This window comes from Lacerta agilis, chromosome 5 (assembly GCF_009819535.1).
Source record: "Lacerta agilis isolate rLacAgi1 chromosome 5, rLacAgi1.pri, whole genome shotgun sequence".
Lineage (NCBI taxonomy): Eukaryota > Metazoa > Chordata > Lepidosauria > Squamata > Lacertidae > Lacerta > Lacerta agilis.
This window is the reverse complement of record NC_046316.1, coordinates 77,547,970-77,575,223: the sequence shown is the minus strand read 5'-3', so window position 1 is coordinate 77,575,223 and position 27,254 is coordinate 77,547,970. Positions and strand designations below refer to the sequence as shown.

The 27,254-nt window shown below is 42.0% G+C and overlaps 1 protein-coding gene across 1 annotated transcript; it reads left to right on the top strand.

Moving 5' to 3' along the window:
* The first annotated feature begins 6,147 nt into the window (after positions 1 to 6,147).
* On the top strand, positions 6,148 to 24,673 carry NMD3 (NMD3 ribosome export adaptor). Its single transcript, XM_033150576.1, has 16 exons — positions 6,148 to 6,212; positions 7,463 to 7,552; positions 8,555 to 8,689; positions 10,307 to 10,403; positions 11,976 to 12,056; positions 13,658 to 13,786; positions 14,257 to 14,347; positions 14,880 to 14,958; positions 15,426 to 15,522; positions 16,314 to 16,431; positions 16,682 to 16,827; positions 17,740 to 17,852; positions 19,503 to 19,575; positions 21,016 to 21,122; positions 22,148 to 22,218; positions 24,352 to 24,673. The coding sequence occupies exons 2-16, from the start codon at positions 7,509 to 7,511 to the stop codon at positions 24,483 to 24,485; spliced, it is 1,515 nt and encodes a 504-aa protein (XP_033006467.1). The 5' UTR covers positions 6,148 to 6,212; positions 7,463 to 7,508; the 3' UTR covers positions 24,486 to 24,673.
* The last annotated feature ends 2,581 nt before the right edge of the window (positions 24,674 to 27,254 follow it).

Genomic DNA, 27,254 nt, shown 5'->3' with positions numbered 1-27,254 from the left:
AAAGCCACCTTCTTGACCATTGTACCCACTATTGTCCTCATCTGCTCAATCTGCCAGAGCCTGTTTTCACATGCAGGGGAAGTCCCTAATTCACCGAGAGTTTGAGACCCATTGGCTTCCCTCACCTGGTTTAACCAACCAGTCTAAACCCTTTCCTGTGGTGTGGCCTCTGTCGCATGCTGACAGCTTCTAGGAGTCTAGGGGAGTTGATTGCAGGGTGGGGACCAAAGGTGGATAATATAATCATTGTATTGTATGCGTATGGTAGTGTTATGCTTTTCATTTGAACATAGGAAGCTGCCTTATATGGAGCCAGACTCATTGGTTCATCTAGTTCAGTATTGTCTCCACTGACAGACAGTGCTGTCCCAGCTCTGCCCAGAGATGAACCTCAGACAAAAGGGGAAAGGCCATAGGTCAGTGGTAGAGCATACAGAAGGCCCCAGGTTCAACTCCCCTGTTGCACACATGCAGATGACAACTCCGTTATAAAGGAAGCAAATCAGGTAATGTGCATCAGGTGAAAACATCCCCATTCTCTCTCCACCTGGTGTGTGGAGAGCAGGGGGGAAATCACCTTGCTGAGTTTTAAGCTGCTGGTGTGTACATAGCCTTATTTTACTGTCAGTGGGAATTGTTAAATGAATTCGTAAGGATTTAACAGATGCCATGACTTTGGAGTTTTGACTTGCCCTTTTATTCTGATTGCTACATTTTGCTTATAGCATTTGATAGATTGCTATGTTTTGCTTCGAGTGATACGCGTTTTTATATTTAGTGCTGTTTTCCTACTTTGGGTTTTCCTCTGGAAGAAACAGTAGATTAGAAGCAATATACAAAATGGGGAAGAAATGAAATATGTCCGTTGGGAGCTCTTCCCATGCTCAGACGCATCCCACAACCCCTCCTAATTGTGTGAGCTGCCAACAGATCTGGGGAAGAAGGGTTTGTCGGATGCTCCTGCAGAAATTAATCATTTGTGTTCAATGTTCCAAGCACATCAATCCATGTGCCCAATACAGCTGCATCTTAACAGAGACCTCCTATGGGAGCCACTCCTCACCCTGTCCTCCTGAGCACATAGGTGCAGGATTGCAGCCCAGGTTGGGAGAAGGGTGTTAACATCTTCAATGGCTGTTTCTGTATGATGCATTTATTGTGGAATTGCCATGCCTCATTCACTCACATTTTGCAGGTTCCGCTTCCATCTTTTTTTCCTTGGCACAAAAAGTATGCCTGCTTTTTTGTGTGTCTTTTTTTTTAAGGAGGACAGAAGATTGGTGCAAACTCAACAGTTAATAGGTGCTCTTCCCATTCATCCTCTCTTTCTTTCAAAAGCTATGGTTTCGATGCAGGCAAGGATGATACAGCTTTTGGCACATCTTCACTATTAACTTTTCCAGAAATACTATTTTATAGGCCAGTTAATGTTTTAATCAGTACATTAATTAGTGCTATATATATATATATATATGTTTAAATATAATAGTGGTTGCATGCTTTTCTAGGAGAGTTTTATAACACTGTAGCAGCAAATGCTTTTTTAAAAAAGAGCTGTTTTCTGCTCATCGCCATTTTAGCAACATGTTTTCCACTAAACAGTTCTAATTCAAAAACAATAATTGAACACTTAGCCCATTATTACCCATAAGATGTCAAAAAGCTACCACACTTAAATGAATAAAATGCCTAATGCAAAATTAATAATTCTTATTATTAAGGATTGCTCAGAATCCCCCCCCCAAATGTCCACTGAGGTGAATTGGACCTTCCTCTCCTTACAGGACGTATGTTGCACTCAACAGTATAGATGGAACATAACAAGATGAACATGCAGAAAAATGCAGTATCCTCCATAGTGTGGAAAGCCGATTGGGATTCTGCTTATAGGCTACAGAAGAAGAGGTGATTTATGAGTACAAGACCTCCCTGTCTGGAAGCAGCCAATGCAGCCTGTTTTAAATTCATTCTGTGTCTGTCTCTAGGTAACTTTCTGTAGCACAATTTCCTTTCTTGATTATCCCTGCTTCTGAAACTGAATGATGGTACACAGTTAACTTGCTGCCATAAGAGACAATGATGGCCACCAACTCGGATGACTTTGAAAGAATGCAGCAGTGAGTACCGCAGGCTTAGGCTGGAATAATAATAATAATAATAATAATAATAATAATAATAATTTATTTATACCCCACCCATCTGTCGGTCACTGTGAGGACAGGGTGCTGGACTAGGCTGGCCCTTGGCAGCCTCTTCATATGTTCATAGTCTTCCTGCAAGTTGAGCAACAGCCTGTATCCAAATACTTGGTGTATGTTAAGTGTTGCTGGATTGTATTAGGTCTAGTGATGGTCAAGCCTGATAAAGCTGGCAGTTCAGGTTTGGCTTGTATTGCTGTTTAAACACCCTCCCTCCATTTTTCTACACATACCAAACCCTTCCTTCCTACCTCTCACAGATCCCCGGCAACCCAGTGAACACAGAGAGATGCTGAGATAAGTCTGTGAGTTGCAACAGGTTTGCACACAGATAATGCGATAACCACTGCTCAGTATGATTATACTCTTATAAAAAGCATAGTGGATAAACACTTGACGACTCTATAGTGCCCAATGGAAATATCAGGGGTAGTCAATGTGCCCTCCAGATGTTGTAGGACTATAACTCCCAGTCACCAAGCCAATTTTCACTTTGCACCAGGCTCCCAGGAAGAAGTTCTTTAGCTTGTGCACCCTTCCGCCTCCACCATCCCTTAACAGGCACTCACTGGTGGGGCTTACCCAAGTTGTCACCAAATTTTGGAGACTTCCTAGGTATGGCAGAAACTGATGGCTTTTTAGGGGAGAATGGGATTGACTGTAGCCCCCATCACTCTGATAAGCCTTACCTTTCAACTGGTTGGACCATAATTCAGTGGTATAGAAAATGCTTTGTATGATGCAGGAGGTCCAGTTAAAATGATCTGGTTGCAGGCCAAGGGGAAAGACTTCTGCCAGTCAAAGCAGACACTGCTAAGGTAAATGGTACTCCGGTATGGTATGGGCTGCTTTGTTGGTTCCTAGGAGCTAAAAAAGCTTCTTAGCATGGTTTGTAAGCAAACACAAATACATCTTCATGTGGCAAGTGGAAGCACTGCCAATGTCCCGAGCAAACGAAGGTATCAGAATATTTATTTTGCGCGAAGAGAGCTGAGGTTCAGCATATCTGTGGTTAAAAATAAACCTGTAATGGAAGCGGAGTCTCACATTAGACAGTTCTGACTTCACAATAGACCCATTTCACACAAAGGATAGGCTATGTCCCATCTCTTCCAGCACTAAGTAAAAGCCTGTAATTTCCAAAGCTGTATTTCGCGCTTCAAAAGAATCACAAAGGGTTGCGAATGAGGAGGGTACGGTACAGGGCAAAACAAAGCAGAGTGCTGATGGCCTGAACTCATTTCAGATGTGGTAGCATAATCAACAGTTGTTTAGAACTCCGTGAAAAAAATGAAGAATTTCGTGGAGACGCGCCATTTGTCTTTTAAGGCGCCAGATTCTCTGCTGCTTTCCATGCAATATCCCTGTAAAACTGTTTCAGGCATTGCCCTACAACTGGCATCTGTGACATGGATGGGAAAACTCAGGCTGGGCGTGGGGCAAATGTGGCCCTCCAAACCTTTATATCTGGCCCACTGAACTCTCCTCAGGCCATAGCCCTCACCTTACTTCCTTCTGTGAGCGTTTTGGCCAGGCTGGAATGTGTCCCTGAACTCTGATAACAACTTCTGCTTGCTGAGCAGCTGCAACCCCCCCCCCCCCCCCGATCCACATCTATTATTGAAAAGCATTGAAAGTACCCCGTTAATCCTGGCTACACCAATGTTCCAAACCCTATCTTCTCAGGATAGCTCACTTGGTTAGAGTGTGGTGCTGATAACACCAAGGTCACAGGTTTGATCCCTGTGTGCGTATTCCTGCGTTGCAGGGGGTTGGACTACATGAACCTTGCGGTCCCTCCCAACTCTACAATTCTGTGATTCTATGAGTGGTACCCCAGGCCTTGCTGAATCGAACATGTGCCCATATGCTGCCTGCTCAGTATTCTGTGTTCATCACTGGCCAAATGGATGCCTCACAGTGCTGCTTCCCTTGACCACTGCCCATACATCATTGGCGCAAACATTTGAACCTTAAGAACTTGAAACAATTCTGCTGGATGAGGCCAGAGTCCAGCATCCTGTTCTCACGATGGCCAATCAGATGCCCATGGAAAGCCCACAAACAAAACTTGAGTGCAACAGCACTTCTGATTCTCAGCAACCAGCATTCAGAGGCATACTATAATTGCCTTTTCCTCCATTAATTTGTCTAAACTCATTTTGAAACCATCTGATATACTGTCTTATGCTCTATATATAATTATAGAAGAGGAACAGACAATATATGAATTCAACATTCCTATTTCATATTGACTCATTCCCCCCTCCCCAACCAAATATGATACAGTCATACCTTGGAAGCTGAACATCTTGGCTCCTGAATAAATCAGCTCCTGAACGATCGAAACCTGGAAGTGAGTGTTCCGGCTTTCGAACGATTTCCGGAAGCTGAACTTGCGGCGCGGCTTCCGATTGGCTGCAGGACGCTCCTGCAGCCAATCAGAAGCCACGCCTTGATTTTCAAACGGTTCCGGGAGTCGAATGGAGTCCCGGAATGCATTCTGTTCGAAAACCAAGGTACCACTCTAGTAATATTTGAACACACACACACCCCAGTTATTCCCTCCCCCTCTTTCTTCTTTTTCCCACTTTCTCTTTAAGTTTTTTTAGTCTTATATAACATATCAATGAGATTGACTGCTGTTGGCTTTTGTTCTCATTACCTAATAAACAAACCGTATGAATAAACTTTTAAAAAAAACCAACAACTGAAAAAGGGTCTATAGCCAGTGACTACTTTGTTTAGTTCAAATTGTTACAGCAAAGATGTTGGTACCTGCTTTAGTTTAGACACAGCATTTCTGCCATCTGCTGGGCACCTTCAGAACCACAGTTTCATTCAAGCCATCAAAGCAATTGTGTCTGACAAAGGACGGACAAAACCAATTCCTGCTTTTTAAGCCATAGCCTGGGTATAACAGTGGGGGTTCTTTTTGCCAAGGTTGAAGTCAATATTGTAGACCTGTTTTAAGGGTGAAAATTCCAAATCAGTGGCCAAAGCACCAGGCCCTGTGTTACAGCTCTGTGTTACAAAGATGTACATGCAAACATGAAGGCCAACAACATTAATGGTGACATGGTTGAAAATCATGTATAATAAGAAAGGGGTAGTAAAATTCATGCTTAAAAGATGGTCTGGCAGTTGGTACCAGAGGAGAAATGGGCCAGAGGAGAAATACACCATGATGGATTTTTGGACTCTTGCTTGCTTGGAGATTTGTTTGAATGAAGGGTGGCAGAGAAATGTAATAAATCTTATATTGCATATTTACAAAATAGATATCCCATGCACATACAGTATCTGTTTTGTTATTTATTGATATTTAACTGAAAGCTTTGTTAACAACTGCTCTGTTTCTACTGTTGCCTTTCTTTGCATTTTCAGGTTTTATTTATTTAATTATCTTGCTGTGTTTTATGCAAACCCGCTTAGGGATTTTGCCCATTAAGCGGTATATTAAAATGCTACTGATGGAGGAGGAATGATGGTGATACTTTCGTTGCTCTTTTAAAATAAAATACTTATTGGAAGCGAAGAAAGGAAAGGAAAGCGACGCCTGCTCTGCTAAGATGCAATCTCCCTGTTACAACGAGTCAAGCTTATATGCAAAGCGTTTAAAAAAAAGAAAAAGAAAAAGGGACCCCCTGAGCATCTGCAGAGTGCACTTCTCCCGCCACCTGCCTCTGTCTCTATCTCTCCTCCCCTCCCACTCCCGCCTCCATCTGAACAACGGGGCTTGCTTAGCGCACCCGACGAGAGCAACCCTACGCCTCCGGTTCTCAACTGAACCTGCGGGTGTGGGGGGGGAGGGAACACGCTTTCCTTACCTCTAACGTCGCCACTCACATGGCGACTTCCTGTTCCTCCTAGGCGTTTTTTCCCCCCACCGTTCGCGCAGGGGGCGAGACGTTCTCGCGAGAGCTGTGCCTCCTCTCTCTCTCTCTCTCTCTCTCTCTCCACTTCCAGGACGTTGGAACGCGAGGTGGAGACCTGACCGTAAAGCGAAAGAAAGTAAGTGGCCGAGGGGGAAACCGAGCGCGAGTCGCTTTGTGGTGCCTCTGTGTGGGGGGAGAGGAACGTGCGCGCGGGGGGGGGGGTCCGTTTCGGCGCGCGCAAGGCGACCGTTGGCGCCCTCAGCCGCGCTTGGCCCAACCGCCACGTGTCGCCTCGGCTGGTCTTTCCCCTCCTCCTCTTCTTAATTTAACCGCCGGCCCGAAGCGCTACATTACCTCTCCACCCGTGGCTGGATATATGGCTGTCCTCACCCGCTGCTTTCGAAACTCGGGAGCTTGCCGCGCGTGTTGCGATGCGGGCAAGAGTGCCTCTGAGCGGGTGCAGATTGCTGCTGCTGCTGCCGCCGCCGCTGCTGCCAAGTTGACCCCGCGACTTTTACCCCTACCTAGAGCGGGAAGGCGACGAAAGGCTGCCGTAGAGCGTGGCTTTATCACTTAAATGGTTGATTTGCGGGGGGGGGGTTTTCCTACTTGGGTGTGCTTTTTTTAAAAAAAGGATATAAATCTCGTTTGAGTAGGCTCGAAAGAGGCATCTGTTTTTCGTTTTCTTTCAGTACAGTACTGTGTTGCTCCCCCCCTCCCCACTACGTGTTGCTTTGACCTTACAGCCATGGGCATAGCCAAAGGGGGCAGCTGCCCCTCTAAATCAATTTAAAAAAACACTTAAATAACTGAGGTGCTGCCCCCCCATAACAAGCCTGCCCCCACCCAACACAAATGCTGGCTATGCCCATGCTTACAGCCAGTCAGAGAGCCCCTGCTTTCCTGGATGCCAAATGTGTTGTATTGCAAGTCACTTTGGGTTGCCATGGAGGTGACTACCCAATTTAAATAATAATAATAATAATAATGTTAATAGTGTATTAAACTGGCAATTTGTTGCCGTACACAGTCAGCTCAATGTCCCCTCATGCCAGCATTGATGTCCTTAACAGCTTTGGGACCCCACACATCCACAACATATTTTTATATGTATAAAGTGGTATAAAGCTTCTTTAAATGTATGGTTACGGGTGTGACCTGACATATGTTACCACCCTACCCCATTTTCTTTAGTACTTACATCTCACTATTTGAGCTTCATCAGTATCAAAAACATAAGAACATCCCACCCACATAGATATTTGGTTGACCACAATGAGAACAGGATATTTAAGTATTTGTCTTTTTGATCTGATCCAGTTGGGTTCTTCTTATGTTAGACACTCTGTAGTAGTTGGACCCTAACCTGTGCTCTCACCTCACTAGGTGCTAATGCGTGTCTCATTCTTGGGAAACACATGTGAAGCTAGAGATGGAATACATGAAAGAGCCTGCAACGGTCAGCCAGGGGAACATGTGAGTAACATACTGTCTTTGGCAGCCATACAGGAAGGAGTGTTGTCCTCCATGTGAATATATGTGTGGGAGAGTCAGTATAGTGTAGTGGTTAGTAGGCCTGGGTGATACCGTATTGGCCTGAAAATAAGCCGCACCTTTAAAATTGGAGGGGGAGGGAGAAAACATACCCAAATATAAGCTGCTCCATTCCTCACTGCTCCTGGCTGCATACAAGTGGGGGTGGACTTTCCCCTTTCCTCGCTCTCTCCCTTCCTGGCCTTAGGGGAGAGGATGGGGGACTATGCACGGGACGGGTGCCACTTTGCCGCGCTCTGGCGCTGTTTGCCCCACGCTCCTGGCTGAATATTGTAAGGTCGTAAATATAAGCCGCACTTTAACTTTTCACAGTCAGAATCTGGGGGGGAAGTGACACTTATATTCAGGCCAATACGGTATATTGATATACCAGAAGCATTATGAGGAGCAGACCGCAATGTCGGCTTCACTCAGCGGTATATCACCACCGTTCCTTCCTCCAGCGGCACTGCTAACAGAGGGACTCAGGAGCAGTGGCAGTTTCACCAGCAATATACCACTGAGTGAGACTGCCATTGTACTCTGCCCTCATACGATGCAGAGGAAGAAACAAGCTGAATCCCGATCCCCAGCTGAGCTGCGCAAAGCAGCCCTGGCGTTCCTGCCCCTTGCGTCTGAGCTGGGGAGCTGTGCAAACAAGCTGCGTTGTCCCAGCCCACGAGTGCCTGGGTGAAACTGCCTCAGTTCCCGAGGTGAGAGCTGGGGCAGTTTCACCAGGTGCCCCGTGGCAGAGGCCAATGCAGTTTGTTTTTTCAGCATCGCGGTATATCGCCAAACTATGATGTTTGGCTGGCGAAACACCGTGATGTTGAAAAGCTGATATCTGGTCTCATACGTTTGAATTATAACGCTGTCCAGGGAATAATCATGACTTTGTCTTTTGTGCATTTCAGTTTCAATGGTCATTTTCTTTCTTCCTTCTAGCCTGTGCTGCCAGTGTGGCATTGCAATTCCACCCAATCCAGCCAACATGTGTGTAGCATGTTTACGGACTCAAGTGGACATAACTGAAGGAATTCCTAAGCAAGTCATTGTTCATTTCTGCAAACAATGTGGAAGGTACCAACTGTTTTCTCAGTCTTTAGGGCGCTGACATAACATAACTTTCCTGAGTGCTTATATAAACATTTTAAAAAGTAAAAGTAGATGCGTAGATCCAGAAAAAAATGCCTTAATCCACAGTCAAAGCAAAACCATTTTTTTAGGCTAAGGGAAAAAATGCAAAATAGTGTGCAAAGGCCTTGAGTCTGCTTGTGGCCAGGGTCCTTAAGCAGAATAAGCAGGTATTCAAAAAGGATTGTTCTGCATGTTTCAGTAGATAAAAGGTTTCACCAAGGGTATTGGAAACATCAGCTTAACAATGGCTGGTTCCCTCTCTCTAGAAATACAAAAATTGCCAATTACCATGCCTTCTTTCTGTGACACACATTGCAGAGACAGATAGTAAGTCTTATAGTGGGGAAAGAAGCACTTCATAATTACCACAACATCAATTGTCACAACATCATTAGGAATTTTCAGAGTCTAGTTGCTAAAGAGAGAAATGTCAGAACTCCAACTTGGGGGGGGGGGGGACCATGTAGCTACCTGCATACCTTCCAAGAAATAAGGGATGATATACTTAGTGGCAGGTGTGGGGAGACAGATTGAGAGTCTTCTGAAACAGAGTACTTTGTTCTTTTGCGTGATGTGAGACAGTCTCATCTTTTTAAAATTTATTGTTTGGTGTCACCAGTCAGGTGCAATCCACCAGAAACTTCTTTTGCATAAGGGCAGTTAAAGCGAATAGGACTGCTGCATTGACTATAAATCATTGCTATTCATGCCAAGATATTACATTTTATTTAAAAAAGCAGCTGTCTGACATAAGGACATTAATATAATCAGCATACATTAATGTTGAATATCATTATAATGTACTATGGGGGCATTATTGTTTTTGGGGGGTATTGTTTTGTAGAGGGGGTTATTGTTTTGTTCACTATTATGTTATGTATTTCTGTGTTTTTATACTGTGAACCATCCCATGGATCCCCAGATGAAGGGTGGTGTGTAAATTAATAGGCCTTGATTTATATTTTGTATTTTTTCTGCTTTTGTCATGGAGTTTGGCTAACACAATAAACTTGATGATAATTATGAAATAAATAATACCCTGAGAATGTTGTCTAGAGAATTCAAGAGCTCATATTATATTCACACTGTATAGCATGTTCTTAGAAGGTCAGTTTGTCTTAATTGAGGTACTTGTTGAGTTTTTATATTCTGTTGTAATGTTCCACAGTTGTCAGTTACCTCCAGCCTCTAATGACATTTTGACTTAAACTTTCCTTATTGTTAGTCAAAATTCTAAAACCTTTCACTGTTTACATCTGTTGTGCATGTTGATCAGTTGAATTAGCAGGTGCATATGAATCCATCATACTTAATCACAACTGCTTTGACCATTTCTGGCTGTAACATTAAATGAGCCATAAAACTCTGTTTTTGTGGCATTCAGTAGAAAACAATGAGTTGTTGAATGATGATGGGGAATTTTCAGATCCAGAAGACTAGGAATTTATTTTTTTGGCATTATTAATGTTATGTAGTTATAATGCTATTTAAATATAGGCACATCAGTGTATATATTCTGTTTGAATCAATTTCATGTATTGCTTTTCTTTTCAATTTTAGATACCTTCAACCACCAGGAACTTGGGTTCAGTGTGCCTTGGAATCAAGAGAACTTCTGACATTATGCCTTAAAAAAATCAAAGCTTCCCTTAGTAAGGTTAGTCTTGTAGCTCTATATTTTTATATGAAATTGGACTCTACTATATTTCTGTAAACTTCATTCTGCTTGTGAAAGCTGTGATTCTTACGTGGAGTTAGCCACTAATAATGAATTGATTCTCCAAGCAGATGTACTTTGGTTGTACCTTCCAGTTCTATTTTGAGGGCACTGCATACAATGATAGTTCCTTAATGGTATGTACAGGGGCATGTTTACCACAAAAGAGCTGTTCCTTGATTCTGTGTTCACAAGTACCTATGCCATTAGAATCTGTACCCATAAGCATCCACAGAAACATAGTGGACTGGGTTATCACTCTTGACCCGTTCAGTTTGTGAGGGGAAAAGCATAGTTAAAATTACAGTATAAGAAGAACTGAAGAAATACCACTTTCATGATGTGCCTAGACATGGAAGCTACATGAAATACCTTCATCATTCAATAAGCAGTCTTGTATGAGAGATTGAGAAGCAGAATGGCTGTTGGATCATCTGAGTAAAAACACCACTTCTCCCGGTGCTCCTTGTGTCCCAAGGTGTGAAAGACATCAGCAGTACAATGGTACCTCAGGTTAAGAACATAATTCGTTCTGGAGGTCTGTTCTTAACCTGAAACTGTTCTTAACCTGAGGTGCCACTTTAGCTAATGGGGCCTCCCGTGCCGCCGCCATGCGATTTCTGTTCTCATCTTGAAGCAAAGTTCTTAACCTGAGGTACTATTTCTGGGTTAGCAGAGTCTGTAACCTGAAGGGTCTGTAACCCTAGGTGACAAAACCCCAAACTATGAAGATCACTTAAAGTTGGGTGGCTACAACATTGTGGTTTTTTCCCTGAGAGCTGTCATGGCCAAGAGATTCAGAGCAGAGTAGTAGGAACGTGGGTGAAAAGTTATTTGTAAAAAGATTTATTTACCGCCATATTATAAAACATCAGGGCTACACTATAAGGCACAGCATAAAACTTTAAAAATACAGATAATGTAATTATGAAATATTTTTTCATCCATCTAGAGTATATGGCCCAAGTCTGAATAGGCATTCAGACAAATTATGCTGTTATGTAGCTTGCAAAGAGATGATGATTTATTTAAAGTGCTAATAGGTGTAGGGATGTGTTTAATGTAGCAGTTCCATTGGTGTAAAGGTTCCATTGGTGTAAGGTATTTGCTGCTGACTTAGGGGATTCTTGTAGCAGATGGGTGGGGTATATTCTGAACAGCAGTTTATGGCTCTGTACGGGATTTCACTCCATGAATTTCCAGTTTGTGCATGAAGGTGAGCTGACGTTCAACGCAAAAGTCAATAAGCCAATGGGCAGAAGCAAGCCTCTAACAGCACATGAAATGGAAGCAGGGATTATTGTCATCATTTGTTGATTAGGAGACATACATAATAGTAAATGGAATATTAAAAGTTTTAATAAATGCCATGTATCATTCCTTATATTTTAACACGTTGTAGTGACATTAGTTGAATGTAGGTGCCCAGACCTATGTGGCATCATTTCTGTTGTTCAGCATTTGTAGAAATATACAGTAATTGTACTCATGCATGCTCTTTCCTCCTGACAGGTGCGGTTGATCGAAGCAGGATTTGTATGGACTGAACCACATTCCAAAAGACTTAAAGTAAAGCTGACTGTACAAAAAGAGGTGATTAGACTTTCTTTGGAGTGATTATTATAAATGAAAATTATTAGAGAATCCAGGAGTATGTTACCAGGTTATGTTGTGTTAGCTAGAGGAATTCAAGGATGTTCTTGTTTTGTGACTTGCTGAGTTCTGAATAATGTTGCAGTTGTATTATGCACCATGAAAGTAAGTCCCATTAAAATACTAGAATATAAGTGTGTATAGAACTAGGCTAGAGGTTTCTATACATTGAAGTGTTAAAGGGATCCAGACTTAGGATTGGGGACTGGACTTAATGATCTTTGTATTCCTTCCACTTGCATTCCTTCCATTTCCATCAGTCAACTTTATTGTGAGGTCAGTCAGTAAGAATCAGTCAACTTTATTGTGAGGTCAGTAAGAAAACATAGCTAGGTAGAAAGCTTAGAGTATTGAGCTAACAATACTTCAAAGCATTTGGGCTATTAACTGTATCTTGTAATGCCAGTTACTTTTTAATTTTAATTTATTTAAACAATTTATTGACCACTAAACTGCAATCATCTGTAAGCAGTTTACAATGATAAAATACAAAAATTATATGAAAGTATTTCTATACCACCACATTATAAAAGATGGCATAAACTATGGAACATAAAAGATCATTTAATTTTTCTAAAATACAATTATTTAGATGACTGCCAAATCAAAAATTAAGTAGTTGCAAAGACCTTTTGCAACAAAAACGTGAAGAGATGCTTGAAAGTCAAGAGTGAGGATACCCAGCAAATCTCTGCTTGAAGAGTATTCCATAGCACGGGGTTGGCAACTCTAAATACCTGACTTCTAGTTGAGGCAAGTTACTCCACCACTTCATTTCTTCACTGAAGAAATGTTTTTAAAATGTATGCAAGTAATGGAGGGTGACCAGAATTTTTAACTTCTGCTTAGTGCATGAAAATAGTACAATTTGACTCTGAATATTGAAAGCACAGATTTTTATTTTATTTCACAATGGCAACATGAATAGCATGTCACCAGGAGTTGCAGGCAGGAAAACTAGACCATTGCTGTTTGATGCTTCTTTTAATACTGACTATTAGAAGGAAAAAAGAATGTGTCAGTTTGGGTGGGATCATCACTTATTGACTGCAAATTCAGTGTGCTCCTTGTTGGAGCCTTGTTATTCATGCTTTTATACTGTATGCTGCTTTTATGTTGTATTACAATTAAGTGTTTTAAATTTGTTGTTAGCCGCCCTGAGCCCAGGTTTCGGAAAATTAATTTTATATTAATTTTATATTAATAAAAATTAATATTATTATTCATTAAGGTCCAGGCCTTGCAAAGCCTGATTCAGATGTTATAAAGAAATAGAGCTGCATGCCATCAGCATGCTGATGGCACTATGTTCCAAAACTCCTAATGACCACTGTCAGTGGCTTTATATAGATGTTAAATAACAATGGGGCCAAATGGTACCCTGTGGAACCCCATAACACAAGTGGCAGGGGGTGAAATAACACTCTACCATGTTACTCTTTGGATTCAACACACAGGTAGACCGTCAAAGGTTACTCCCCATAAACAACCTAGTAGAGATGACAGAAAAACTTAATCTTGCGCTTAACTTCCTTCCATAGGTGATCAATGGGGCAGTTCTTCAGCAAGTCTTTATAATAGAGTATGTTGTTCAGTCTCAAATGTGCGATGACTGCCATCGAGTTGAAGCTAAGGACTTCTGGAAAGCAGTGGTACAAATTAGACAGAAGGTATATCTGTGTTACATATACATGGATTTGTGGTTGCCTCGTGTACAGAACTTGTGTAAAAACTATATGGCTTTTTAAACTGGGTTGTGGGGTATTGTTTTTGTTTCTTACTATGGTACGTATTTTATATTGTAATATCCCCTGTGATGCTTGGGTGAAGGATGGTATGGAAATTTAATGAATTTTAAATAAGCTGCAAAATGCTTCAATGTTTTTGGCAATTATACATATGCCTAGGTCCTAGTATGTTCCACTAAACTTGCTCGAACTTAATGCTGAGTAAATACAATATAGTGCTGCATATTTATGTATTCCTGCTTTAGTAATTTTCAGGGTCTTACGATCTGTTTGGACCTTGGGTGAAGTGGCAACCCTGTTGATCAACCACATTTTCAGATGCCCTGGGGGCCTTTACATGAAAGTGATGTGTCTATTCCTGTACAAATCTTATTTTTATTCTTAAATATTAGACTCTACATAAAAAGACTTTCTACTACTTGGAGCAATTGATTTTAAAACATAGGCTTCACCAGAATACTCTTCGGATTAAAGAAATTCATGGTGAGTGGTGTTTATGAAGCAACTAAGTTCTTGTAAAAGCAAATATGATACGAATTACTTGCAGGCATGAAGGAGATGCTAGGCTTTTCAAAATAAGAGGTTTGGCATATAATAAATATGATGTTTTGTGTATATAATGTTAGTGTGTGCATATATAGGGTGATATCCAACGCTGGTCACACTTGGAGTACACCTATTGAAATCAGTGGGCTTCATTGGTTTCAATGGTTCTGCAGTGGCTAACAGTAGATATCGCCCATATAATTAATATTTTGCATAGAGATGATGAGAAGTATATTTATTACTAGGGGCTGCCATGCCTGCTTGTATTGCTCACCAAGCCACCTCCTCCTCATCCAACCTTCCATTCCCTCACAGCTTGTTTGTGATAAGCATAATATATTCTTAATGAAGGGAGAAGTAGTCTTGGGACTTGCATGAAAATACATGAAAGCTCTGAAGAATATAGATCCCTGTGATAATATATCAGTATGAACCGCCATGAGTTTTAATTCCATATACATGCTTTCAGATGGCCTTGATTTCTACTATGCTTCAAAACAACATGCTCAAAAGATGGTGGACTTTCTTCAGTGCACAGTTCCTTGTAGGTAAGACTTTCTTTAAAGTGTGCGATCCATTGGATAGCTGCATAATTGATCAAGATGCTTTAGTCCAACTGAAGCTAGTGCATAGAAATAGTTTCAGTGTTGTTCTACCTGGATCAGGGAATCTATTTATATCACAGAGACAGCAACGGTAGCAGTAGTGCCTTTGCCTCTTGCCTTTTTGTAGGTGCTTGCAACAACTACAATGCTAAACTTTAATTGTCAAGAGAAGGCAGCTTTCTATTCTGCCTTCAAGGTGCTGAACCCCCGCCCTGGAACTTCCCCTTTAGGGTCCCTTATCCCACACACCTACAGTTTGAGAACTTAGGAGTGGTTTGTTAAACATAGCCAAAGATTCTCTCTCTTGTCATTTGTGGGGTTTTCACTTTCCTGCCCAGTTTGTTATTGTAGCCATAGAATTTCCTTTTTTCTTGTTTTCTCTGATTTGGATTTGCTTTTATTAATTTCAGGTCTAAGTCATCCCAGCGTTTGATCTCTCATGACATTCATAGCAATACGTATAACTACAAAAGCACATTTTCTGTGGAGATTGTTCCAGTATGCAAGGTATTTTTGACTTGATTCCTAGCCCGTAATCAAGAAGAAACTGTGCTTGGGGGACTGCCTGTTAGATGGATTGTTTGTACTGCCAGTGCTGTAGGAGCTATATCTGCTAAGACATAAGCCCCATTTTATTCAGTGGGTCTATATAGGATTGTAGCCTAAAACCACAATACCATGAGAAAACAGAAGCTATCTATTTCAATGCTAGCATGAATTTCAAAGGGCCAGTGTACAGATTTACACATACATCTTCATCTTTGGTTCAGTGTAGTTTGAAGTGATAACTTGCATGAGTGAGCGAGATGTCATAGCTAGAATTTTTCATACCATACCATACAATATCCAAACACAACACATAAGGAGTCATCAAGTACTAAACAAGTATGTGTGAATACTCTTGAGAATGTTAATTATTGAACTGCAGTAACAGTTTTTCCTCTAGACTGCTGGTACAACACATTGATACTGCCATAAAATGCATATTGAAGTGTTTGCTTTTCAATTGGAACTTTTGTGTTTGGGAAAGACTTGGATAATATGTTCTAAAGATTTCAGAGATTAAGAAATTTTACAAGTAAAATGCGCCTACAATTCTTATGGTCTGAAATCTTAACTACTAGCTTTTACAGAAATTCAGCTAAAGGATTTAATTAGTTGCTTTTGGTTTCCTAATCCTCGGACCTCCTTTCAGCATTTTAGTAATTCTAACAGCAGATTTACAATGGGAATTGATGAGCTTCTTGTTTTTGTCTTCTAATTGCTTTGCTTGCTTTCTTTTCTCTCTGTGTGTTCAGGACAATGTTGTATGCTTGTCTCCAAAGCTGGCTCAAAGCCTTGGGAATATGAGCCAGATTTGTATTTGCCTCCGAATAACTAGTGCCATTCACCTCATTGATCCTAATACACTGCAGAGTAAGTTTTTTGATACTTTTGATATTAAAATCTAATCCAGTAATACTAATAGGAATCGCACACCCATCAGCAGAAATTTATATGAGCTCCCTGAGGTTGATGTATTTGAAAAATTAAGCTACAGGCTACTGTGATGGCATCAGGTGCGTTGAAAAGAATATCAGTCCTATGTGACTTTTCCCGCACACACAAATCATAATAGTGGCTTACAAGTAACATCTGCATTAGTTCTATATTTCTTGTCTTTCAGTTGCTGAAGTTGATGGAAACACTTACTGGCGTCATCCTTTTAACAGCTTGTTCCAGCCAAAGCAGTTGGAGGAATTTATTGTAATGGACATCAGCAAGGCCCATGGGAGAAAACAAGGTGCTGGTGCAGGCATGAAATCCAACAAAGTAAGAATTGTTATTCTCTTATTTGCACCTCTTCTAAAAGCTTGGCCAGATCTTGCTTCCTGCCTTGGAATTGTTTAGCTCTGTCACATGTCATTTGAAGCTGTCAGACCATTGATCTGTTTAGCCCAGTTTGCTAGTCTAACTGGCAGCAGCTCTTTCCCATATCTGCTCCCTGAGATCCTTTTAACTGGAGAAGCTGAGGATTGACCTTGGGCATTCTGTTTCCTAAGCAGGTGCTCTGCCTTTGAGCTATGTCCCTGAATTATATGTTAGTCTAAGTTCTTGAATTTTTGAATGAGGTGTACTTCTTTTGAAAGGGAGTTCTACATTTGAGATGTCACTCCCAAGTAGGTCATGTCCATCCTTGTGCATTTAAAATTAAAAGCATTTATCCACATTGGAATACGCCAACTTTTGCTGTAGATAAAGAAGGAAAAATAAGAGAATCCTTTTTAATTATTATGAATCAATTCTTACTGTACACTTTGTGTGTGCAAAGTGCATTAACTCACAATTCTGCATCAAAGTGACTCAGACTCCATGTGAAGCAAACTTGTCTTTGTGGCATATAAATTAAGCGAATCTGCATGGTTTTGCTTTATTTTTACATTATTTAGTCAGCTTTGGTTCTACATGACATGACATGTTTTGCAAAATCAATTTGTAGGTCAGTGTAGCTACCAGCATATACCATTGAAACATGGAATGGCATTTTCATTACAATGCTAGAAAAACCATGCAACAAATATATTTGATACATGCTTCCTTAAGGAAAAATTGGGGGAAATTCGCAGTTTGAGCGGAAATTAAGATTCTGAATTATAAAATGTGAGAGAAGTTTTGGTTCAACTCTTAACATATCCAGCTTTCATTTTTAATCATATGTGTTCTTTTCCCTTTGTTATTTTGAAGCATACACTTGCTGAAGCCTGGGTGCAGAAAACATCAGAGTTGAATACCGATACCCAATATTTCTGTCGTACTCACTTGGGGCATCTTCTGAATCCTGGAGATCTTGTGCTGGGGTTTGTAATGCTCTATTCTGCTTCTGGTTGATGTTCAGTTCCATGCTTGCATACCACTTTAGAAGGCTGCAGGACTATGCCCCTTCAGAACTAATAACTTTGATAATTGATGCTAATTGGAACTGGTTTTTTGAAACCTTAAGGTACTCTGAAAGCTGGGGAGGTATGAGGGCTACAGGACTGGGCAAGGTAGACACCTCTGAGTTTTCTGCAATATCTTGATTATAGGGAAAGTTGATGACAACATTGCATTAAAAGGAAGAGGAAAATTTGGGAAGAACTTCCTTTTAATAGCTAGTGCTATTACCCTCATGCACCTACTTGTTAAAAGGCAGAGTAATTCACAAAGCTGAATCTTTTAAGAGCAATGCTTGTTCAAATAACCGTTTACAATAGAAGCTATTTCAAGGTTGTTTGTAATCAGCTTCTTACTTTTGTCGGAGGCGGGGTTCTACAAACCCATTCCCTAATGGTGAGTGCCTCTCCCTTTCTAGCAAGTGCCTGAGTTCTCTGGATTTTAACAAGCCATTTAAAGGACTTCTGTGCATACCCCCAGTAAGTGCTAATCCTGACGATAAATGCTACTGTGTTGTTTTTCTCTTGGAGACCTTCACCAATAGCTGTTGGTCCTGGGCATCATCCTGTTTCTAGGCTTAATAATATTCTTGACACAGAACAAGCAGAGATGTTCTAGCAACAGGTTCTAATCAGGACAACAAGGCCATGCTCAGCTTTTCTGCCCTTCTGATGCCAGACCTGTCCTCTTAGAACACTTAGAGTGAATTTTTCTTCTTCCATTTCCAGCACATTAGCTGGTGGCCGGCCATCCCTGTTACAGGCTTCAGGACTCCACAGTTAAAAACATCCCGTTGCAACAACTTTCTAGAGGTGGCATTTTGCCATGCCTTCAGGACTGGGAAAATTAAAAGAGAACACTGAGGGCTGTAACGTGTCATTCGCATGCTGACTCCTTAGATGCCCATCATAAATATTGTCGTCGATATTACAGCTGGAAAAGTGGAAAGTGTTATAAATGCCAACAAATCATTGGCACACCAAATGCACAACAAAATTAGTTTCTTTCCAGGCTTCTGCCAAAGTCCCATGCAGAATGCAGTGAGATTAAATCCTCATGCAGAGGATTTGAGGCTGTGGAAGTGGGGGAGAAGCAGAGCAGAATGGGCTAATGGCAACCATATATAATAAAAGTAGCAAGTAAGCCAAGCCAAAATGCATGGAGCTCTGGTCTGTCACCATTATATCAAAGCCTCTATAACATATCTCATACCAAGCTGTTAAATGGGTATATTTATATAATTTTAAAACAGAATTAAAATCTTCTCAATGCCAGCCTTAAAACAGCCCAAGTAGGTGGATAATTTGACATTTCCTAAAGGTACAAGGTCTTGAGTTTTAGCAAGTCTCCATTCTTGTTACTGTTTTGATTATTTGTTACATTTTCTGTATGAACATACTTTGCTTTTCAAAACTTTTCATTCTTGCAACATCCCAGCAGTGCCTGCTGTTGCTGTTGCTACATTTTCTTTCCCATTCTGCTTTGCTGTTTCTATTAGAAATATTGACATTTCTGAGTTGTGTAGAAGTATGTTACAGTTAACAAAGAAACCCTTCTTCATATTATTATTTTAGATTTGACTTAGTGAACTGCAATCTAAACGATGAATTTGCAAATAAGATGAACCCACATAATGTTCCAGATGTGGTAAGTTTTGGATACTTCTTTCCTTCCTTAAACAAACATTTGGGCCCTGATGAACAGTTTTAAGATCATCATGATATAGACCAAGAATTTTAATCTCTTTGCTAGCATAGGAAATTATATAGTCTTTTATATAGACGCTTCGGCCTCCCTTCTCTGGGGGGTTGTCTGTATGAATCTGTATTTTATTCTGAATCCATGTTATGAGTCGTTGGACCTCAATAAAGATTATTATTATTATTATTATTATTATTATTATTATTATTATTGTCTTTTATTACCTTTATATGTCTGGGTTTTGTTTCCTGTCTGCCTAAGCTTTTTGTCAAGCCTTATGCCCATCCTGCACAACTTGGCTCCCTTTGTCTCCCACTAGTGTCTCTGTGCTTTCTGCCTGTTAGGGTCAAGAAAGGTGTCATTTAATGAAAATCCTCCCCCTTCTTCTCCTTCAAATCTTTTGCTTCTGCATAATGCTAGACAATGGAAACCTTGTTGATTCTGTCAAGGTCATGAAGGCTCACTTCACCATACCTTTCCCAGTATGTGTAGTCATTCCAGAAGCAGAAACTGCAGAGCCTTGGTGGTCCACATACAGCCCATGCAGCTTGTGTTGCTTAGCCTGCTATGGTGGCCTTTGGTGTCATTGATACTGCTAAAAATCAAAATCACCCTCCTGCTTTTCCTGAATTTGTACCTTTGGTCATTTATTCTTAGATGCATTATTTAGTCCTGCCAATAAATCTCTAGTGTTTTTATACTAAGGTTGAAAGGGACTACTTTCTATTTTTTCTTTATTTTTTGTCATATGGGAATCTTAACACCACTTTAATAATATTCTTGTGGGATAGTTAAGAGTATGAGCAATGAGTTCAGTCTCTGGTTCAAATGTCACTCCACCCATGAATTGACAGTATGTATAATATGTCACATTCCGTGTCTGTCTTCCTTTCCCAGACATTAACATGGAGGCAGTAATGCTGGCATATCTTACAGTAATATACAATATATATGAAGTATATTGAGCATTTATGGAAAGCAGTACAGTACAAAAATATTTAATAGCTTCTTTAATATCCCCCCCCCACTGCCCCTTGTGGTCAGTTTTAACACTACACGTCAAATACCAACAGGGCCGTCTTTACCCAGGGGTGCAGAGCACTCAGGTGCCGAATTCTGGGGGGTGCCAAATGTATTCTGGGGGGGGGGGGCACAAAAACCTCAACGACTTTTGAGTTTGCCCCCCCCCCCAAAAAAAAAATTGGATGCGGAGTAAACTAAATTTGGGGGTCGCTGGGCGGATTTTTGCACCCCGGTGGTACATATGCTAAAGACTGCCCTGAATACCAATTTTCATTTAAGCCTTTTCTTTCAAGGGATCCCTCAGTATTGTTCTGTAAGTGGTATTTCTGACACAGTACCTCACCTTCCCCTTTCCATTCTTAGGTTTTGATCAAGAAGAGTTATGATCGCACAAAACGTCAGCGTCGTAGGAACTGGAAACTGAAAGAATTAGAAAGAGACAGAGAGGGCATGGATACAGATGATGAAAGGTATTGGGGGGGGGGGTTCCTGTGTTATTTCCCATTTGTTCAACCACCCAGTACATAATTTTATGAGCAAAATAAGGTGGCAGAGAAAACAACTATTGGATTTCACGCATGCTCTTTAGACCAGGGGTAGCTAAAGTTGTATCCTCCCTATGTTGTTCATCTCCAGTTCCCATCATCCCTGACCATTGACCATGTTGGCTGGGACTGACCTAGAGGGCACCAAGTTGGCTCCCCCTCAATTTAGACTAATGCTGAGGCTTGTGGCTGAAATCTATCATGGGTGCCATGTGAAGATTTCTAGTGTTGAAACCTACAATCTACAACATGGATTTCACAAAATGAGGCAAATGTGGGACAGTAGGCTCGGGGGGTGGGGTGGGGGAGAGAACTGGCCCTGTTGTATTTTGCATTTTTGAAAGTTTGCAAAAGTTGAACATCTAGACAGGAAATCACAAGGTGATTTATAACCATATTAGACTAAAGTACTACTATAATCTCCCTATGAGTCAGTGAGCACAAAACTCATTGAGTTTCAAAACCAAGATGGAACACAAGAGCAGTCCTGCTAGATTAGACCCCCCAAAACCCATCCACTCCAACTCACTGGATGCTACAGGACTTAACACAGATTATTTCAAACGTTAGAGATTGCCTCATCTTGAAATAGCAGGATAGGCTTTTGCTAAATTATTAAGAGAACTTTTATCTTGTGGAAGGATCCTAACAGTGCATTCTACCTTTGCGGGAGTGTGGTTTCCCAGTAGTATACATCATAGTGTGCTTGCTTGTTCTTAACCTTACAGGTAGCTCTAGGATGGGCGACATCAGTTTTCCCATGGATCTGTTTGTTTTCTGTTCATCTTCATCTTTCCCAGTAGTTAGACATAGTTTATATAGCCTCCAGGCAAAAATATTTAGTTTAGTTTTGTGTATTCTGTTTATAGTTTATGAATATAATGGTGTAGAATGTACATAGTCCCCAGAAAAAGTAGTAGAATTGCTCACTTTTATTTCTACTTTTATAGACAATACCAGGACTTCCTAGAAGATCTTGAAGAAGATGAGGCTATTAGAAAAAATGTCAATATTTATAAAAGTAAGTTTCCTACATGAAGTATTTACCTTTTTTTACCGTATTGTCATGTCCAGAAATATTGTCTGTCTACAGTGGTGTCTGGAATTCGCAATAAATGGTGGCTACTCTTAAATTAGTTGTTTTATAACTAATATGTGTTCTGTCCAGGGGCGTTCTTAGCCTCTTGGCTGCCGGGGGCATCCCTGGGGGCGGGGCATCGCCGTGCGTGCATCATGACGCACGCGACGCCCTGCCACGGGGGTGTTGGGCGGCGGATTCGGGAGACTCCCAAAGCCTCCGCCCGGCGGCGGCACCCCTTCGTACCACGGCTGTTTGTGCCTGCGTGAGCAGCCGCTGCACGAAGGGGTGCTGGGCGGCGGATTTGGGAGTCTTTGCGGGTTGCAAAGACTCCTGAATCCGCCACCCGGGCTCCCTTGGCGGAGCAAAAGTCGGGGCAGGGAGAGGGGCGGGACAGCGAGGAGCGGTGTCCCTCCTTGCTGGCCCGCCCCTCTCCATGCCCCGGCTCCGCAAGCCAGCAAGCAGCGGAGCTCGGCAAAGAGGCAAGGGGCGGGCCAGCGAGGAGGGGGTGGCACCCTTGCCTCCATGCAGAGCTGCGCCGCTGGAAGGGGGGGCTATTTTCGGCGCTGCTGGGGCGGAGCCGCAGGGGCAGCCAGCGAGGGGGGGTGACACCCCTCGCTGGCCGCCCCTGCGGCTCCACCCCGGCAGTGCCGAAAATAGCCTAAAAAGAATTTTTTGATAAAAAAAAATTAAAACAAGTTTTAAAAAAACCCAGTGGGCAGGGCCGCCCCCGATGTGTCACCCCCAGTAGGGGCGCTGCCCGCCCCCCCGCGACGCCCCTGGTTCTGTCCACTGTTTCTGTCTACTGTCCTGATCTAAGTATCTGGGGCTAAATGCCAATCTAATGACACTTTTGGGGATGAGAAGCTACAGAAGTACACAGTAACTGCCTGCATGTCTTCTGTCGCATTCTTCCTTTCCCAGAGCGTGCATTAGACCAGCTTAGGACTTGTAGTACATCATCATCTATCTCCCCAGGTTACATCAACTTAAGGAAGCTTTGTCTTGACCATGCTGCATCCTCTGGCATGCAAGGAAATACTGTGCTCCTGCAAGCATACTTAATACCCTCCTGAAGGGACAGTTTGTCTGACATTAGTTTAGCATCTGATGAGCTGAAGTTGGCAAACAGGATGAGGAAACTGGACTGCCCTTAGCAATTTAAGATTACCCTGGAGGAGCAAATAAAATTAGGGTTCTCTCTTCAGGACTAGGATGCTATAAGCTTTTAAGGACTTATAGCAAGTGGTCTGCTGCTTGCTCTCTTCAACCTTTTGGGAAGGATAATTAGTATTCTATTCCTAATTAATTATTCTGTTGCTAATTAATCTTGCACTGTAATTATCCATCACTCAGGTTTTGTAAGGGTTCGTGGTGCTCCTCATGAGTAAAAGGCAATGACTCAGGATCTGTATATTTACATCAGTTTTATTATTCAGATATGTACAAGACAGAGCTCCAAATTTCCATGACTGCCTTAGTCACTCTCAGATTCCGGAAGTGGCGCTTTCCGATGGCGCCTCCAACAAAACCTGGGGACCCCCCCAGTCTCCTCCTTTCCTCTTTCCGTTTGAGCCCCCTGCATAATTGGGGCAACGGAACTACCGTTTCCCCCTCCGTCCCTGAACTGCTGAATTGGTGTCGGGACCCTGCAGCGTCTGACTGCCCTTCCACCACGGAACTCTGTCACTGCCACAGGAAGTCTCTGGGCTCCTCGGGAGGTGTTGGGTACTTTCAGCCTCCCTCCCCCTCAGGCTGCTTCGGGCGGTGTTGGGTACTCTCAGCATCCCAGGTGCCTCCCTCCACCCCAGCTGGCTCTCTGCTGCCTCTGGAGGCTCCCCTGACAGGTTTAGACTGCAAAGCAGGCATTTCCCCAGCCCTGAACATGAGCAATATAGCTATTGCGGAGGTGCAGGAAGAGAGCAGATATTTTGAAAAGGATCTCCATTGTTTTGTTGTGGGTCCCCATTCTTTTTCTTAAAGAATGGCTAGCTATTTGACAGCTAGCTCAGTTGGTTAGATAAAGTGATTTTTATTTTATCTTTTGAGGTCTTACGTTGCTTTATGGTTTTATAGATGCAGTCATTCCAGTAGAAAGTGACACAGATGATGAGGGTATTCCCCGGATCAGCCTTGCTGAAATGTTGGAAGATCTTCAGATCTCTCAAGATGCTACTGGCGGAGAAGGTGCTGATATGTTGACAGAATAAGCTGATAGGTCTTCTTAATGTGAACATTTTTCTTCCTTAAGGAAAAGTAGTTATTACAGGAACCTATTTTAGGCATTCGTAAACTTGATATACAAAGTTATAATCACAGCAAGTTTTGAACAGCTCAACAATAAATCATGCTGGAAAGTGTCATTAATGGCTAATAAATGCATTGGAATATATACTAATGGCATTGTGAATGGCTTTTAGACTGTGTGATTATGATTATTTTCACTTGTGTCTAAATTTGTATAGGTATGCAAATATAAAGATATTTCCAAAGCCGTGTCACTCACTGAATTTGTTTATGCTTTGGCAATCTGTAATCTGCAGCTGGGATCTCTGTTGTGTTCATATGTGTTGCAGGGCTGCTCTCAGTGATTTCAAAAACTGTTCTAATCTACTTTAAACTACTGTTTAGTTAGAAATACGAATCTTACATTCAATAGCTATACAGTATGAAGCTGCAGGAAATGAACAATGGGGGAAAGTGAATGGAACTCATATTTCCGAAATACAGTTATCTAATAACTGTCTAGAATATAGGCCCTAGATTACAAGAGGCTTAATTTTAATTCCCTCTAGCATTATTGGCAGCTGATGCCCCATAGTGGAGATGTTACTGCGTGCTTTGAAAATTAGCTACGTTCTATCTAGGACTTGGGGACGCGGGTGGCGCTGTGGTCTAAACCACAGAGCCTAGGACTTGCCGATCAGAAGTTCGGCAGTTTGAATCACCGCAACGGGGTGAGCTCCCGTTGCTCGGTCCCTGCTCCTGCCAACCTAGCAGTTCGAAAGCACGCCAAAAGTGCAAGTAGATAAATAGGCACCGCTCCAGTGGGAAGGTAAACGGACGGCGTTTCCATGCACTGCTCTGGTTCTCCAGAAGCAGCTTAGTCATGCTGGCCACATGACCTAGAAGCTGTACACCAGCTCCCTCGGCCAGTAAAGCGAGATGAGCGCCGCAACCCCAGAGTCGGACACGACTGCACCTAATGGTCAGGGGTCCCTTTACCTTTACCTTTTATCTAAGGCTCAGGCTTTCTAAAAGTTATCTTTGCATCAGTCCCTTTGAGGCAGGCTACTGTTTTTCTTGGAAGGGAAGGGAAGCTTAGGAGGTTGCATCTTTGTTCTGGAAATCCATCTCTACATGTCTGTCTCTTGCACAGTTGGAGGGAACTGATGTGCATGTGTAAAAGAATGCCATGGACCAGTTTTCTTTATTCAACCAAACTAGCTCCTTGGGGCTGGCGGGGTTCATGTAACTTGTAGTTGAAAATGTTTGTTTTAAACGTTTGATTCCAGATCAAACACTAGATCAGAGTTGTTATACAATCTTCCTTTGTGTTAAGAATCAAAATTGTGCCCCATATAGTGCCTACTTCCTAGTACAGCATTATGAGCTTGTCATTGAGATTCCTAAATTTGGTGCAGGGTGGGTGATAGGCAAGAGCACAATATGGTGTAAATACTTTTCATTAGTAAGTCTTTGGTCACTTCCATTTCAAGCCCACCAGCATTCTCTGACTCTGGAACTGCTTCATCACATGTTATACCCATGTAGTAAAGAAAACCGACAGTGCTGTAGGTCTGAAGTAATACTCATTTCGTTAAAAACAACTCTTTTCTAGGTGAGCTGGTTCAGACAGTACTATCAGTAAAACTATAGGCGGAGAAACAAAACCGTATTATAACATTTCAATAAAAGCAGGCTGCTTCCGCTTCTGAGACTCTCCCTTGAAATCACGAAGCCCTGTTATCTCTTCTGCTTCCAACACCACCTCCGCCCAAACTTCTCCCTCCTGCTAGTCATCGTCTCACCACCAGTCCCTTGGTTCTGAGCCTTCTTCCCTTGGGGGTTCCCCAGCTGGTGCCTCCCACTGTTCCTCTGTGTCCAGCCAGTGCATGACATCTCACATGAGTCATGTCACTCATTTCCAGCTTATCATGGTTTGGCTTCAGTACAATAAAACACAACAAGATATAAGAAATAAAAGCAGCAGCAAAAATTCAAATAAAAATCATACAGCACCTAGCACACCACACTGCAATTACTACAACAGGCATAAACATCGTTAAGTGGTTCTCCCAAGACCCTCAACAATTTGCAAGAGGTTCATGGGGAAAAGAAATTGGGGGATCTTTGATCTCGGAGGTACCTGCCAAGATGCAACCAATTCAAATCGGGGATGCACAATTGGGAGAGGCGGTGTTGTAAATTATGCAACTTGTCGGGAGGGTGCTGTTTCTTTGAGGGAGTTCCATGTCATCAGCCCAAACACATTTATTTCAGCCATTGTCTTTTCCCTGGCAAGGTTCCTGTTCTTTTAACACTTATTAATAAAGTGTCTAAGATGTGTTTGCGCAAAGATTAAAGCACAACAAAGGACCAGCCCATAGGTTTACCATTGAGAATAGCGATGAGGCATGGGAAGGAAGAGGGAAAATCGGGAAAAATCAGCATGAACTAGGTTGGTTTTAAGATGCCTTTTGTAGCTGTGTGTCAGGCAGAAATTCCTATCATGGACATGAAGTAATGGGATGCCTGGCTGTTGCAATTTGCTCCTGCCGTGCACTTGTGCACAGAAGACTTTGTCGGCAAAAGAAAAGGCAACCCTACTATTGCAGAGTCATCTGTCAAATGTGTTATTATGCAATAAGAGCTGGCAATTGATCTATTAATGCTTTCATGTGAAGACAAATACAGGTATGGAAAGGCTGAATTAAGGCCTGTTTCAAAACAAAACACTAGTAGATTAGAGATAATCT